General features: G+C 37.5%; 1 protein-coding gene across 1 annotated transcript in view; it reads left to right on the top strand.

Moving 5' to 3' along the window:
- The first annotated feature begins 703 nt into the window (after positions 1 to 703).
- Positions 704 to 16,313, top strand: part of LOC118781708 (transcription factor Maf-like) — a 115,545-nt gene continuing 99,935 nt past the window's right edge. Inside the window, exons 1-2 of the mRNA XM_036534705.1 lie at positions 704 to 2,043; positions 15,578 to 15,646. Of these exons, the coding sequence (XP_036390598.1) occupies positions 1,079 to 2,043; positions 15,578 to 15,605 (993 nt within the window). The 5' untranslated portion in view covers positions 704 to 1,078 and the 3' untranslated portion in view covers positions 15,606 to 15,646. The remainder of the gene's footprint in view (positions 2,044 to 15,577; positions 15,647 to 16,313) is intronic.

The raw sequence follows: 16,313 nt of genomic DNA, 5'->3' as shown, positions 1-16,313 counted from the left end.
TAAATCAACGTAAATATTAGATGGCCGTAAAAAAAAAAAAACAATGTGTGTGTGTTTTCTTTAATACGAACACAACTTTGAATAATACTATCTGCAATGGAAGTGTCACAATACGAGTCAACGTGGGGTGTTTTATAATATTAAGAATACACGGAAAGCGAATATGCAGATATCGCGTACCAAGTTCTCTGAAATTCGGTAGCTCAATATGTGAAAACAAGACTGTAACATTATTCGTTATGTGACGTTCACTGATGTAAACCTTAAGTAAATTAATTCTTAACAATATTTGAAGGACTTTGTTAGTAATTTTGTTATGTCGAACATGTCGAGAGATTTTTATGCTTGATTCCAGTCTGTAAACAACAAACGGGTTAGTGCCGCACATGGCATGTACAAGTTCTCAAGCGCACATGGCTTTCAAGAGACTGTAAATTTTCCTCAAAAGCGTAATCATTTAGTATTTTATTCAGCAGGGTGACACGAAAGAGTTAAAAGTTTTAGTCCCAGCTGACTGTCAGCTGATAGCCCCTGACAGTTGAGAAAAGTTTTGTTTCTATACTATTATGTTAATTAGCTTTCAGAATGAGCGAGCCCATTGGCTCTGAGTCTGAGTCAATTTCCCATTTCAAACCTGACGTCAGGGCAGCTATAAAACTCAGCAATGCTTTTAAACTCATCTGCTGGGTGATCCTTTAAAAAATTCTCCTACAAGCCTGGGGTATTTTTTCAACAAGGCTTCAATTTGCGTATTACTCGCACATTTTACATTCTCAGACTTACGCTACACGTTTTACAGAAACCATGAAGTGTTAAATGTTTGAGGTACAAACTGCCGTTATTCTCATGCAAAGAGAGGAAAAAGGAGAAACGCACGCACTGCTCTGATGCGTCTGTGCAATAGACTCTGCAAAGGAAAACTAATAATTTAGAAAAAAAATCGCCGCTGCAAAACTGAAAACCCTTTTCTTGTTTTAAAATAAATAAATAAAAAATCAAGCTGGCTCACACTCTTTCAACCCAGAACAGTTTGACAGCTGCTCTTCACCCCCTTTGGAGGACTGTCAACAGCAAAAGGATGGCATCAGAACTGGCAATGAGCAACTCCGACCTGCCCACCAGTCCCCTGGCCATGGAATATGTTAATGACTTCGATCTGATGAAGTTTGAAGTGAAAAAGGAGCCGGTGGAGCCCGATCGCAGCATCAGCCAGTGCAGCCGCCTGATCGCCGGGGGATCCCTGTCTTCCACCCCGATGAGCACGCCTTGCAGCTCGGTACCCCCTTCTCCAAGCTTCTCGGCGCCTAGTCCAGGCTCCGGGAGCGAACAGAAGGCACACTTGGAGGATTTCTACTGGATGACCGGTTACCAACAGCAGCTGAACCCGGAGGCTTTGGGCTTCAGCCCCGAAGACGCCGTAGAGGCGCTGATCAACAGCAGTCATCAGCTTCAGACCTTCGATGGCTATGCTAGAGGGCAGCAGTTTGCCGGTGGAGCCGGAGCAGGAGGCACCATGGCCGGGGAAGAGATGGGGTCGGCAGCCGCTGTTGTATCCGCAGTTATCGCGGCTGCTGCAGCCCAGAACGGGGGTCCTCACCACCACCACCACCACCACCACGCCGGGGGACATCACCAAGCGCCCGGGGTCCCACCCAACGGGAACTCGGGAGGAAACCACCAACACATGCATTTGGAGGACCGGTTTTCAGATGAGCAGCTGGTGACCATGTCAGTGCGAGAGCTCAATCGGCAGCTCCGGGGGGTCAGCAAAGAAGAAGTGATCAGGCTTAAACAAAAGAGGAGAACCCTGAAAAACAGAGGTTATGCCCAGTCCTGTCGCTACAAGAGGGTCCAGCAACGGCATGTCCTGGAAGGCGAGAAGACCCAGCTCATTCAGCAAGTTGATCACCTCAAGCAAGAGATCTCCAGGCTGGTCCGGGAGAGGGATGCCTACAAGGAAAAATACGAGAAGCTTATCAGCAATGGCTTCAGAGAAAACGGCTCGAGCAGTGACAACAACCCTTCATCTCCAGAGTTTTTCATGTGAGTCTCAGCATAGAAAGAAAAACAAATCAAGCTTGTCAACCCCTTCATAAAAGTTCTCCACGTGAATTTTTTATGGGGCTTGCTAGACCAAGAAAGAAGTTTGCCAACTTTTTTGTCTTTTTTTTATCATTTTCAATTTTATGAAAATCGGGGTTTGCTCAAGCTTGTTAGCCTAATTTAACCTTCCTCGTAAGTTTTTGGGGGCTTGCAATAGAAAGATTGAACTTGTCATCAAACAGTATGTTCTTCATTTTGGAGCTTGCGCTTTGAAACCTGCCATCAAGTTCGTTTTTATTATCATATTTACTATTATTATCATTTTTACATTTGTTTAGCTCATGTGAATTTTTTTGTCTTTGTTTTTTTTTGGCTTGCTGTGTTGTTCTTTTATAGATAAACCATAGTTTTAAAGTTTTTCATAGTTGGTGTTTTGACATTATAATGTTGTATATATGTGTGTGCGTTTATGCATACATTCATATATATGTATACACCATTGAAGTTCATCAACTTTTTTGCATCGTCGAGCTTAAATCCTAAATATAGATTTAAAACACCTGCCAAAAATCAACTGCAACTACCTTCAGTAGTAAGTTCTCGGCCTTTTTTCTTTTTTATCTGCCAAACATGGAAGACTCTGAGCCTGCCATTTTTACCCCATTTTCATCTCATGCATTATGCTTGCTATTTTGTGTTTAGCAACAAAACTGTAACTGTTAGGAACGATTGCATACATTGTTAAAAAGAAAGACGGTATATTATTGAACAGCCCTGCATGCTGGACATGTACGGTATTTTTTTTTTCTTTTTTTGTGCTTGAAAATGAACTTTCTTGGATGACTCCGGCATGGCATTCATAACTTTATTTTATTGCCTCATCACTTTTTTGGGATTGCAACAAAAAAGTGAGAGGGACATCCTGTACCACCTCCTCCCATGAAATTGCATCTTCTTATTTAGACTGTTTTATACTGAGTTGTACGACATCGACTCTCATTTCTATACAGTTATGCACTGACGCATTCCCGTTGAAAGTTGTCAGACTGGATTCCATGTTGCGTGGGGGGAGGGGAGACTTTAACATTTCTAAAAGGAATCAATCCCTCTTTGGGACTAAAACTGTCTATTGCTGAAAGCGTTTTGTTTATTTAAGAAACACCCCATCCTTATGCATTTGGTAACTCTGGAATGCTATGAATTCCTAGTATATAATTTAAGTATAGTTTTATAATCTGTAAGCCTAAAAGTCAATATTGTTATGCTACAGGTTGTTATTAAAAGGAATGTGGTAGATAAATTAGGTTTATTCTAGATGTAGGTTTTATAAGGTCCTATGCACTAAATTGTTTTCTGTTGTTGATGTAAGGGGGGGGAGGGGTGGGGCAAAATTTGTAAAATAAAATGGGATTTTTAAAATACGCAAATAGAGCTTTTCTGCAGCATGCGCTTGCAGTTTAAACAGAAGTATGTAGCCCTTATTATACCACTGACTGTATTTCAAACCAAAGTATTAAATGGGGAGAGATTCCTACCTACTCAATGGGGATAACCATACATGTGAAAATGTGTTCTTCTCAAAGAATTGAAGTATTTTGGACTGAATTGCACTAAGATATAACCTGCAATCATATATTACAGAATGGAAACTGTTAAGAACGCTAATATAAAAATGCAGTTATTCATGACATTGCTGGAGAGTTTAACGATGCAATTTTAACAACTGTGTTATCATGCAGGACTAGATGTGTTTTTAAAATAATTCATAATTTCCAAGGCAATAATATTATTATAATCAGTAATGTCTGGACATTGATAAATAGTCAGGGATTGATACCCTGCTTGTGCAAAATGGGGAGATACCATTCATCAATAAATCTTTAAAATATGTTCATTAAAATGTTCCTCTTTTATATATTTTGCTGTGCAAAATTATTCATCTTACTTATCATATGTGATGTTCATATATGTGCTTATTTTCATTTCAAACAGTTAAACGTATGAAATAAATAATTGCTGTTTGGGGTTCATATAGTTGTTCAGTCTATTCAACACACATAAACCCTAATTTACCACTTGCTTCGAAGTACCAGCCGTGGCAAATCGAGGACTACCAAACAAGGAATGTCCAAATTTCTTTCACAACTGACGAGTGTTACAATTGCTAAAACGATTGGTGTTCACATTTGACATTGACCGCTTATTTCCAGTAACTTATTTTCCAGATCTTGTCTGGACAGATTTTTTTTTTAATTTGATATGTCAATCTGTTGCCTGTGGAGCAAATCTTGTAACAGATTACTGTGAGAGATGAAATACGGAAATGCATGTATCATAGTAAAGGAACTAAAACATGCGCTGTCTGAAATGATTCAGCTTTTGATACAGTGGCAGTGCAATTACTTACATAAACACGTCGTCCAGACAATGTACTTGTGGCCTTACATCATGCCATTCGTACCATATAAAAGAGAAACCCTTAAGTCATCAAAAAGATAGTTAGGTGGATACCTTGGTTATGTACTCTCATCCATCCAGCTGCACGGTTTTGCAGAGCAAAGTTGCGCACCGTAATAGTGACTGCACAGCTGTAACACTGCTGAAATTATGTTTGCAACCCTGGCATGTGTTTGATAAACTTCCGTTGGCATGGCGCGAACTTTTCTGGCAGATTGAAAGTACAAAAGAAATATCAAAGCCTCGCAATGTACATCGCTGAAATATTTGTGTTAAATGCGTTGATTAAGTAGGCTATGTGATTCTCAAAACTTCACTTACGGCGAACTACTCAGTTGTCCTGTCCTGCGAAAGCTTACCTGTGGAGCGCTAATGTGTGTATACCGGTTAATTGTTGTTAAATAAGTTCTGTCCCGTGACAAAATGAGATAGTGAATAGTTCCAGTGAAAGAGAAAGAGACCGTGCAGGACTTGAAAAGTAGGACGAATTGTACCTTAAAGTTATTCTTGAACCACAGGTTTGAGGTAAAGTGACAGAATCTTTCGTTGTGTTGTCACTGAATGGGGTCAAAGATCAGGAAAAATAACACGCATGAAACAATATAGCGGTAGCTTAAATGTTTTTAGACGACATTTAGCTGTTTCCTTGGTGATTATATAGTTGTTGCGGCTTGGCTTTTGACCAGTATTGCACAACTTTCGATAGAAATTCTCCCAGCTACATTTAAATTGTGGTTAATTATTAATTCGATGTAAAAGTTTTTCGCCTCGATTTGTTTAGGATTCTTTTTGTATGCACGGATCTATATGCCACCCAAGATAGGAACAGATAAGAAACAGCTGTTGTAGACTGAAGTATAAAATATATAGTTTCTCTTGCTTTACACTAGGATATTTTGAATAGCGTTTTCAAAGACAGCGCCGTTATTATTTACGATCGTGCCACGTGCAAAACTGAGTCTTCTGATATTATCTTGATCGGATAAGTATGAGTTGCTGTCAATCGTACATCATTGATAACGGGCTTTAATTTGGAAATCAGTTTGATGGAAGGTGGGAAAAATGTAAACGACTGGATGAGATGTGAACCTCTAGTAAAAAATAGAAAACAGCGCGTCGTCGTTAAAATTACGCAGTGTATCACTATATCAAGTATTTAATAATAAAAGAAGATACATCCAACCCTTTAATGATAAACTTGTGTTAAAATAACATATTCAGTGTTCTGAAGCATATTGTAGAAGCTGAGGATGTGAAGTCCCTCAACATTTCAGATTTGATAGTAGAGTCCTGGATGGCTGAGGAGTGAGAGTATTCCCCTCCGTGAGTGTATGTCCTCCACTCTCCGTCTTTCTCTGTTTCCATCTGTGATCTCTCTATTTTCCTACTTCAAGTGTTTGTCAGTGCAGTTATTTATCTCTAGATGCATGTTTAAGACTTTTGCAGGTAAGTCAGTAGCCTATTCACCATACTGTATGGGCATTGAGAAACAGGGCTATGTAATGTGTGAGGGCAGACGTTTAAGGTATTGTCCATAAAGTATATTATATGAAACCAAAGGCAGAAATAGGATATGGCTATTGTTGTTATGGATATAGATTTTATATAATGAGCAGAAACAGGTTGTGGGGATGGAAGTAAATCTTAAGTGAATTTGCACGTAGCTCATCAAACAAAGTGTGTCTGTTGCATGTACTGTGTGCCAAGGTTTTAAACATGTACAGTTGCAATTTTATTGTGTTTTTGCACTCTTTAAGCTCTTAAAAGAGTACATTTTTTTACATATAAAGGATGTATTACACTCATACAGAGACCGTTATTGCAAGATTCTTAATACAGCTGAACATAAGGTGATACAAATGGATAGTTTCTGCAGGGTATTACCTGTGACCCCTGGTCCATAACGCTAGTAGTTGTAATGTGCTCAGTATAGAGGTGTATTAAAATATTCACATGTCTCTTGTAGTTCTCTGAAATGTGTGCTTTTTCAGAGAAACTTGAAATGTGGCAAACCTGGCGAAAGTTGTTTTCAAGGTAAATTGGACTGTTCTTGCAAAAGTCCTATAAGGGTGGCAAAAGACTGAACATGTTTTACAATGTCTAATTTAGACTTGGAACATATAGGATTATCCATTCTGAAACCACTGTTGTGAATAGTGCAAGGGAGTGTTTAGTGCAGAGGAAGTAATTTTTCAGTGTTTTTGTTTTTAAATGACTAATTACTCACAATAAGTGGAATAATACCATGCATTTTTTAATGTTCCCGCTTACACTTAGTAACTCTCAAATATGATCAATTTATGATATTTATGCAAAAAAAGCACATATTTACTATGTAGATATTTGAGATTGAAATATGCAGTACATGTAGTTTCCGTTGTTGCAACCATCATGCATAGATTTAGTACTTTGAACTGATCTGCATGTTTTTTTGTGTGTGATTTCACATGTATCTGTGTGTACATGTGTGAATGGTTATAGCTGAACATCAATTCAGAGGTGAAATACTATAGAATTGTTTTTTTTAAAATCCCACACTCTTATCAGACTGTGCCTTCTTTGACCCACTAAGCATGCTTAAAAATGTCAAGGCAGGGCAGAGGTTTTTAGAGGGGAGTGTTTTGTTAATGATGTTTTGTGTGTTTGACTTGGTTAGATTTGGTTTTATCCACTGTTTAATCTCTACCTGTCTTAATGTTACATCCATTCGCATTGTGTGCATTTATGGCTTGAAAGCAGCTTGCTAGCAGCATCTTAAACTGTGGAGCTCTCAATGTTTAGTATTTACCCTTGAGAGAGCAATAGATTGTTATTTTTTAGCAGGGCAAGGAAAATCAATGATATAGTCAAATTTAAAGAGAAAATGGATGTTTTCGCTTCTGTGGGTGTGCATGGCCATCTCTACTGTATATTTTTGACTTCACATTACTTCAGTCACCAATTTACACCTAGAAGGAAAATGGCTGTACTAATAGTTCACCTTCTGCAAAATTAAATGATTTTCATTATGAGTAATTGCTAAGAAAAGACCTATTTCTGGTACATAAAAATGATAAATCATTGGTAATACTGTGCAGCTGTGCAAAGACCGCCTTTTAGTATGCATACAACCAGCAGTTTATGGCATTTTTATGTTCACGTATGAGAAATAGTCACCATATAGTGCACACATTTTTTCTTTGAATTAGTGCATTTTTGTCTAAATCATGCTAAATTACATTTTATAAAGAGTAAACCTTTGTGATTTTAGCAGTGATATTCTTGGTCATGGTCTTGCATGATATATGAACAATATTCACTTGTGAAAGTACTTTTTGGAATGCTGCTGGTCAGAAACAACATTCAAGAGCAAGCATTCAGGTGGTTAGTGTTCATCTTGCAATTATGAAAAGTGTTGCATCTCTTGAACAACTTTAAAAATGTGTTGTATGTTCATGGTCAGTGAGAATGTGGTGATCCCATTGAGTGAATGAAAGAGATGCCTTCTGCTGCTGTCACCAATCAGTTAGTATTTAGCATCCTTGTTCGCTTAATAGTGGACAATAGGCCCTCTTATTTTTTGGATAAAAGATAACCTAAGAATTCACAGTGAGCACATGTATGAAATCTGACTTTGCTTATATGCGATGCTGCTATTGTCACACTGCTTTCACTGTGCACATAAAATACCTGCATCTGCGAATCAAGGTTTTCAACTTTCAAATTTGCATGACTACTGTTACATTTAGAATCCAGATATTTTTGTAGCAACCCTTTAGTGAGCACCAATAAAGTAGTTCCTCTCTCTTTCCGTTACTCTTATCCCAAAGCTTTTATACTGCCTTGGGTCAGAGGTGGACTGCAAGTTGAGTGATTTTGGCTTTTGAATCTCTCTGGAGCAGTCACACTGGGTATCAGGTTCACAGTAGCTTTACTCTGATCCACACGTGGGGGGTTTTCAGCAAGCAGCGTGTTGTTAAAAGGTGCAAAAACACGTCTGGGTCCTGCTAATCTCTAGCTGAGGAATTCCGGCTACACATTGCATAGAGGAGCTTGGAAAGGAGAGGTGATCATGGAAACGTGGAAGTCAATAAGAAATGTGGAGGCCGTCACAAATTCATTAGAGTAATCCCCATCACAGGAGACTCGGAGGACCGGGCAGCGGCGCCACATTCATTTCCTGTGCAAAACAACCCAAGCGGGAGGGCTCCCATGCAAATAATGCAGCATTGCAAAGAAACACTCCATTTCAGATTTGTAGTTTGCACCTAAAGATCAGGAGACTGACTCCCAAGATGTAATTACCAGCTGAGTGAAACCTATGATTCCCCTCCTTAAGCATGCTGCTTAAAAGAATAAACAAAGCGTATGAAACAGTATCGTCACTAACTAAATTAATTTGCTTTTTAGTAGTATTGTTTAAGAGTATCTGTCCTGTATTTCAATGTCTATTTCCTATTCAGAAATATTCTCTCAGCGCTGCAGGTTTGTAAGGGTAAATGGTAGGATTAAGATCATTAAGTTGCTCCCTTTTCACAATATTGGTCTTTCCCTTTGAGGTCCATAATAGGAAATCATGCTTAAATCTCATTCAGATATTTGAAATTGTCATCATGTATGCCACTATAGTATCCTTAAACTGTAGTGACTATGTTGTTGTGTAAAGAAGTCAAAGTTTAGTCCTCAGAGCTCTAATTTGACCTTTGGAAAAAGGACTTTTGTTTGTGGGTCTCTCTGAGGATGTATAGAGTCTGAAAAAACCTTGAGTGTGGTGTGAATAGAAGGTCAGAGAGGAGAAAAACTGCAAGTGTGTGGTGAGGATTCTCTGGCAAATACCATTGCCTGCCTAATGATTTAATATATGCCAGTGCTTTTTAAGAGATTTCTTGAGACCTTTTTAATTATAGTTCATGAGCATCATTTTGTTTAATATCATATGCTGAACGGCATGCTAAGGAATGAGAAGCGTTAATTTAAATTTTCTGTTTGTATAGTTTTTAGAACCAGCCTGGACTATAGACCCTGACTTGCCTGTTGTTTGCTTGGGAAGGGAAAGCTCAGCTTTGCCAGAGATACTCTCCCATTGTTTTACACCTCCTGCTGTATGGATCTGTCTGGAATCATGAAGGTCACTGTGAGAAGGAACAAAATTACTCATACTAAATCTGAGAATAAAAGCTTTTTCCTTGAGGGAGAAATTAGAATTGTAGATCAATTATGATGCACTTATTTTATTAGAAAATACCTTTTTTCCCTTTGTGCAGCAGAAAGTCGAACTGTGCTTCCAACAGATATTTATAAGAAGTACACTTTAGCCTCATTATAGCATTGTCCTTGAGAGCCTCTTGCTTCAGGTTATGCTGATAATGAGGTGTACAGTATACTGAAGAGTAATTTTATATGCCTGACAATGGACTGAAAGCAAAGATACAGTAAATGAAATGAATCCAAAACTGTCTTGTGCAATTGTTTTGTTGCAGAAAGGTTTTAGCACCACTGCATATAATGTACAAGACTTTTTTTTTTTAAATCTATGTAACCCTTTTTTGAGAAAAAAGTCAATGTTTATTATTATCTTTGCAGTGAATTACTGTGAAAAGTAAATTGTCTGTACAAATTTGAAATATGGATGCATGTGTTGTGTAGGCAAAACAAGGATATCATTCAAAATAAATTTTAAGCATGCATATGCATGTTTTTACATGCACTTCCTTAATATAAAATTGTGCTTTAAACATAAAAGACACAGACAGATGTATCAATATTCCCTTTTCAGTGTATTGGGGATGATAATACTGCTTGCCTTTTAATAACCTATTTTTATCATTTAAAGGGAGTGAAACACAATAAACTGTTCTGGCCATTGCATACAAAAGGACTAAAGCAGCCTCAGATTCAGGAGGAAATTGTCTCAGCATCTTTTACTCTCGCGGTATCTGCATCTCTCTGATAAACATTTACATCTAAAGTGATTTAAATCAAGTGAGTTTATGTCCTACTGTAGTTTGTCTGTCATCTCACAGCTCTAAGGCTGTTTCTCTGGAGTTCGTTGGCGTTCAGTAAAGCTGAGTTATGTGGCATTTATTTTAAAACTGCATAATTTTACTTTTTTCTCCCTCTGGCTGACGGGTAGTTGCAGTATTTCTACAGTCATGTTGATTTCCACAGTGCTCCACAGTGCTCCATTGCATGGATCCACAGTGGATCCATGCAATGCTTGTAAGTTTCCAATTTCACAATAAAACCTAATTATTACCTTCTCATTTATTCCAGGCTTGCATGGTTTTATTAATTTTCTTTTAAAATATTGAATAAATACTGATTCAGAATCAAAATCAAGATTATTTTTTGTTTGATTGATTGCACGCTTGTAGAATTTCACAGTGCAGCATACTGAAAAATATCTGTATCTTTATTTGTGTGTAAAAGTCTCAGAGGAGCAGTAATTCGGATGACCCTGTGAAGGGTCAGGCTGATCTCTAGGATGCCATTGAGACAAGGGAGAAATCATTTACCCCAGAGATGCACGTTTTCACTAAGCTCAATATTCAAATCAGGCACGCTGCAAAGTGAAATGTCAGCTTTATGAATGTGTGTTTTACTGTTGGCATGACTCATTCAAAAATGTAGCTGTTCATTTTTCCATGTCTATTGCAGAAGGTGAACTTTGTGATTTTAGGCCTGTTTTTTACATTTACATTTACATTTATTCATTTGGCAGACGCTTTTATCCAAAGCGACTTACATAGGTTACAGTTCTTTACAATGTTATCCATTTATACAGCTGGATATTTACTGAGGCAATTGTGGGTTAAGTACCTTGCCCAAGGGTACAGCAGCAATGTCCCAGCGGGGATTGAACCGGCAACCTTTCGGTTACAAGTCCTGCTCCTTAACCACCATGCTACACTGCTGCCCCACTGCTGTTTTTGATCATAAACAGATAGAAAGAATAAGATCCTGCTGATAATATCATGCATTCTGTGATGCCCAAAGATTCATAGTGGCACCTTAACAAGAAAATGCATTTGCTACTGTATAAAAACAAACCAAAATGTGTAACTAAAGATTATTAGATCATTAGAATTTTGAAATGTCCAATAAGTCAGACACTTTTAGTATTTTAATGTTTTTTCCTCAACAGTCAGTGCTGATTTTTTATAACAGAATATACTTATTGAAGCACTTAAAGCTTGCAAAAATAAAAAAAGCTGGAGGGCTAGGATGAGGCAGGCTGTGTTATACCTGCATCCCAATGAAGCCAGTGAGGTGATGCACCCTCCTTCAGACGCAGTGATCTGCTTCTGCTGTGCACTGCTCTCAGGCAGCCAAACAGACATTGATCTCTCAACCAAGCAAGGTGACCTACAAGACTTCCAAAGTCTTTTTTTTTGTTTGTTTTGTTCTCAGAAGGGGCCCTGACCTCTCAAAGTGATGCCTTGCTCACTGCCTGTACTACAGGGGGAATATTTAGAGCTCTCTGGGTCTTGGGAACGCTACACCTTATCATGAAGCTAGGCTGGAGCTGTCTGTCAATATATCAGTTAGCAGCCAACAGGTGCAGCATAGGACAACAGTCCATTTCACAGCATTATTATCATTAGTGTATTAGTATTGTTTTCATCAGTGCTATTTATGATGATGATAATAAAAAATAGAAACAATAATAAATTGTTTCTATTATTATCCTTTGAATAATAATAATGATCTGTATCATTGTTGTTTATTTTTGGTCTTTCATTTCACTCATCTGATAGCATTTGGGTTGCTTTCATGTTTGGCCAATAGCTAATAATATGGAAATTTGGCTTATACAGAGAAGCTCACCGCTCCAATAATTTTAGACAGACACAAGTCCTATAATCTTTGATATGACCACATTGCCGTCTATATTATTTCTGGGCTCAAAATGTCCCCTGTATATCGAAAGCACAGAAAAACACCTTCAATAATTAAAATGTCTTCAGTCGCAAGTGTTGTTTCAGGGAGATGACTTTTTCATCTTCTTCCGACCCTCTGCTCCCCTGTTTCCTGCTTGCTCTACCTTTCAGAAGGAGAAAGTTGCAGAGCTTTGTGCTGTCCTAGTTATGGTCTGATAAGGGCGTACATGTTCTGTTGACCTCGACACGGAAAGTAGAAGGGCAATTTCATTACTTAATGTTACAGCAACATGAGTAAAAGTGTGATGAAATGACAACCGTGTATGATCCCTTGTGTTTCATCTTAATTGACATTAAAACCTTACTAAGATATACTGTAGAGCTGTAGGCAATTAAAGATAAGTATTAGTCCTCGCATAGACATAGTTTATTTTCATGCACAAGATGGGTTTTATGAGCATGTTGTTTTGTTAATGTAAAAACCTGTGTCTCTCTCTACTAGGGTCCTCTGTTTTCTTATTCCATTACCCAACTCATTGTTTTATATCCTCTGAATAATGATATCTTCGAGCATTCACTATAGAAGATTTCTTGGCTGAACGGGTCAGAGTCCAGTTTTTCTCCTGTTAAATCAGATTAAGGGCCCGATGAATTGCCCACATTGTTGGTTAAAAAATGGATCTTGGGATTTCATATCGCTGTTCCTGTTTTCTCCACACTGAGCAAACCCAGGGCGCAGGCCAGTTGAATGGTTTCTACTAGTTCAAGTAAGCCTGTCTGGTTCCAACCAGCTTCAGTATTATCTCTCAAAGGCATCATTGTCAAGATGTCTCAAAAAAAGCAGTCAAAAGTGTTGACCCTTTTTTTAAAGCAGTATGCTTTATGCAAATGAAACAGACGGATATGATAAAGAACGGTGGGTTTCGGGTTGAGTAGTTTTGGACAGTATACAGGGTTAGGTCTTTTAAATTTGCAGTTGAGTAGAACGGGGTCTCCCCTTTCACATTCATTTACACACTGCACACATATTTTTAGTTATCTGAGGTTAAATTACGTGACATAGCTTGTTGAGAAAACGGGATTCTGTTACTAATAAAATTGGTGTGTCTGACTTTTTTGTAGAGATTTTTTACAGCAATATTAGGTGACTTTTTGAAATCAATGTACATTTACAGAGGAAAAAAAGAATGGCGACAAATAAAATGTCATAACGATTTTAAGTGTATGGATTAAACTTTATTCTTGGAAACTATCAATTAGTACCTATTAATCCTGTTTTTTTATTAATTAGCAAACATTATGGTAAGGTATTAAATAGATGAATGATACCAACAAAAGTATGAAATACTTTAGAAATTATTTATTGTTCTTAATGTGTGTTCTCATGTTTTGTTTTTAACTAATGTCAGGTTTCATTTTTAATAATCAAAGTTAAATAAAGGAAGAGACTTTACCTGACCAATAATCAAAACTGCTCATTTTGATTAACACATTTTCACTATATGTTCAATAACCACTTGAGAAATAAGTCATTCTTACTGTTGTATTCTTGTTGTAGTATTCGGATATAATGAGCACAGTTTCATAGTTTCATATAATAAGCACAGTTTCATAGTTCCATTGCAAGTTGCCAGCATGCTCATATCAGTGCTACCATGAAATTTGTTTATATCTTATTTCTGTATATCAGTGTTTTTGCATTGGTCTGTGCTGAAACCATCAATGCTATGTGTTGGTGTGTATATGTATGTGTGAATGTGTGCGTATGTGTATGAGGGACATGGAGATCTGCTGCAGTGAGAGTAGAGAAGAGGAGAGCTCGGTAGGAGTAGGGTGGCTGCAGCAGTGTGTACTCCTTTGTCTGACTGTGGCTGGAAGTTATACCCCACTTAATACGTCAGTACCCTGATTGATGTCTAAAAACAAGAGTGCGTGTGTTAAGAATTAAAGGACAGCAGAAGGTACACAGAGTCCCTCACTGCCATGAAGATGCCACAGTAGGTGAGAGGGAGGAATATGGTAATGCAAGGTTTCACCAGAGGAACCAGTACTGCACAGGCATATTAATAAAACACTCTCTCATTCAGCCCTGCTGAAATGGGACAATGCAGTCATTCCGGTGGTCGGGGCAGAAATTCCTGCTCTGGCTTCTAATCAGCAGTATTATCCCACTTAATCCTAAAAAAGGGGTGAGTTGGTCTTTATTATCAGAGGAATGCAAATGTTATATGCAGATTCCTCTTTTAGCTGAAATACATATTAATAAGATATAAAGTATTAAAGCACGAAAAAATCACTTCCAGCCTTTTTTTTCAGGAATGTCCTCACCTGTAACTAAATACAAAACTTGTATTGAGCTTTCAAAGCTCTGCAAAGATGTAGAGTTGGTAAAGTTTTCAGTAGTCTGGGTAGAGCCAGTTGTCTGGGTAGGGCTGCAGTGTAGCTGTGAAGATGGAATGTGCATAGTCAAACTGCTTGTGATCCAGGAGGCATAACTTTGCTTTTTCCAAGTCCCAGTTCTGCTGAAGAACACAGGAATGGGCTGTAGTAGTATCAGGACCTTTGGAGTTGTTCTGCTGTAAGTGTTAGGGAGACACTATCCAACAGAAACGGAAATACACAAGAATGCAACTCTCTCATGGAAGTGAAAATGACAGAATATACTCATAAAATAATACTGAACGAACATGATTCATGAATTCAATGCTTACATCTCTACCATTAAAATATTGTTCGTGTGTTTGTTGATATAGAAATGGAGAGCGATGTAGATTCACTGTAAATTTGACAAACAACAGCTTTTGCACTGTACTGCTGCTAATAATAATGATAAACCATCATTATACTTGCTGTTGTTGAATTTTATCTTAATATTCAGCTTCATTTGAATATTATGTGTATTCTGTATGGTGCATTTGATGTCAGATATTGACATATTCATGTATGGTTTTATGGAGTTTGGTTTTGTTTTGTCATATTTGGGTGCACTCTCATGATTATTTTATGTATTTTCATCTTCATGGGATCTTGACTATTGCAAGCAAAATGTGTACATGCTAATTTATTATTGGATATTGTGTTACTGCTGTTCAACAATGTATTTTTCAGTCGTAAAGGTAATCAGCATCTTACTAAATGCAGGTATGCATGTGCACTGTAGACCATGTATGCCTGTCTGTGTATGTTTTGATTATACCCTTTATTATCTACCATGTCAGGTCATCCAGAAAATTTCTACATCTGTGATAGCGAAATATGACCCAGTGCCCTTGGCCTTGAAGTCTGAGGTAAATTCCACCATTTTTTCAGCACATTAAAAACCATTGATCGCATTACATTCAGCCTTTGGTCTCATAATTTCATCAGTCTTTCAGGAATGTGATTGTTCAGAGAGGATACATTGTTTTATTAATGTTACTCTTGAAGGTAACTATAGTCTAATTAGCTTTTCTTGTAAACTGCACTTTATTTTCTCAAGCACCATTATTATTATTATTATTATTATTACTGTTATTATTTATTGTTATAATGCTGTTGTTGTTATTGTCGGCATTAGTATTTTTCATTTTTATTGACTTTGGATCAAAAAATAGTTTTCATTCATGAAACCAAAACAATAGTGATTCCTCCATTTAACGTCACAGTATATTTTTTCTTATTTTTATGCAATTCATATGTAGAAACACTGAACTTTTGCCTTCATTACACTGCTGGAATATGCATTCCATATCATCATTTACCGTATGAGCTGTAATTACCATGTTGCATTTACACAATGTATTCAGTTATTTCAGTGTATACTTCGGTTTTTCTTTTTACAATAAATGTAGGATGGTATGTCATTTTCATCACAGAAATGTAGGATTGTTACTCAGAATTGTTTCTGTTGTCTTGATCAGAAAGTAATGTTGTTTCTTAATTGTATGTCGCCAAATCCTGTGTACTTTTTAAACC

This window comes from Megalops cyprinoides, chromosome 8 (assembly GCF_013368585.1).
Source record: "Megalops cyprinoides isolate fMegCyp1 chromosome 8, fMegCyp1.pri, whole genome shotgun sequence".
NCBI lineage: Eukaryota > Metazoa > Chordata > Actinopteri > Elopiformes > Megalopidae > Megalops > Megalops cyprinoides.
The sequence above is the reverse complement of the archived record's forward strand: the minus strand, read 5'-3'. Positions and strand labels throughout refer to the sequence as shown.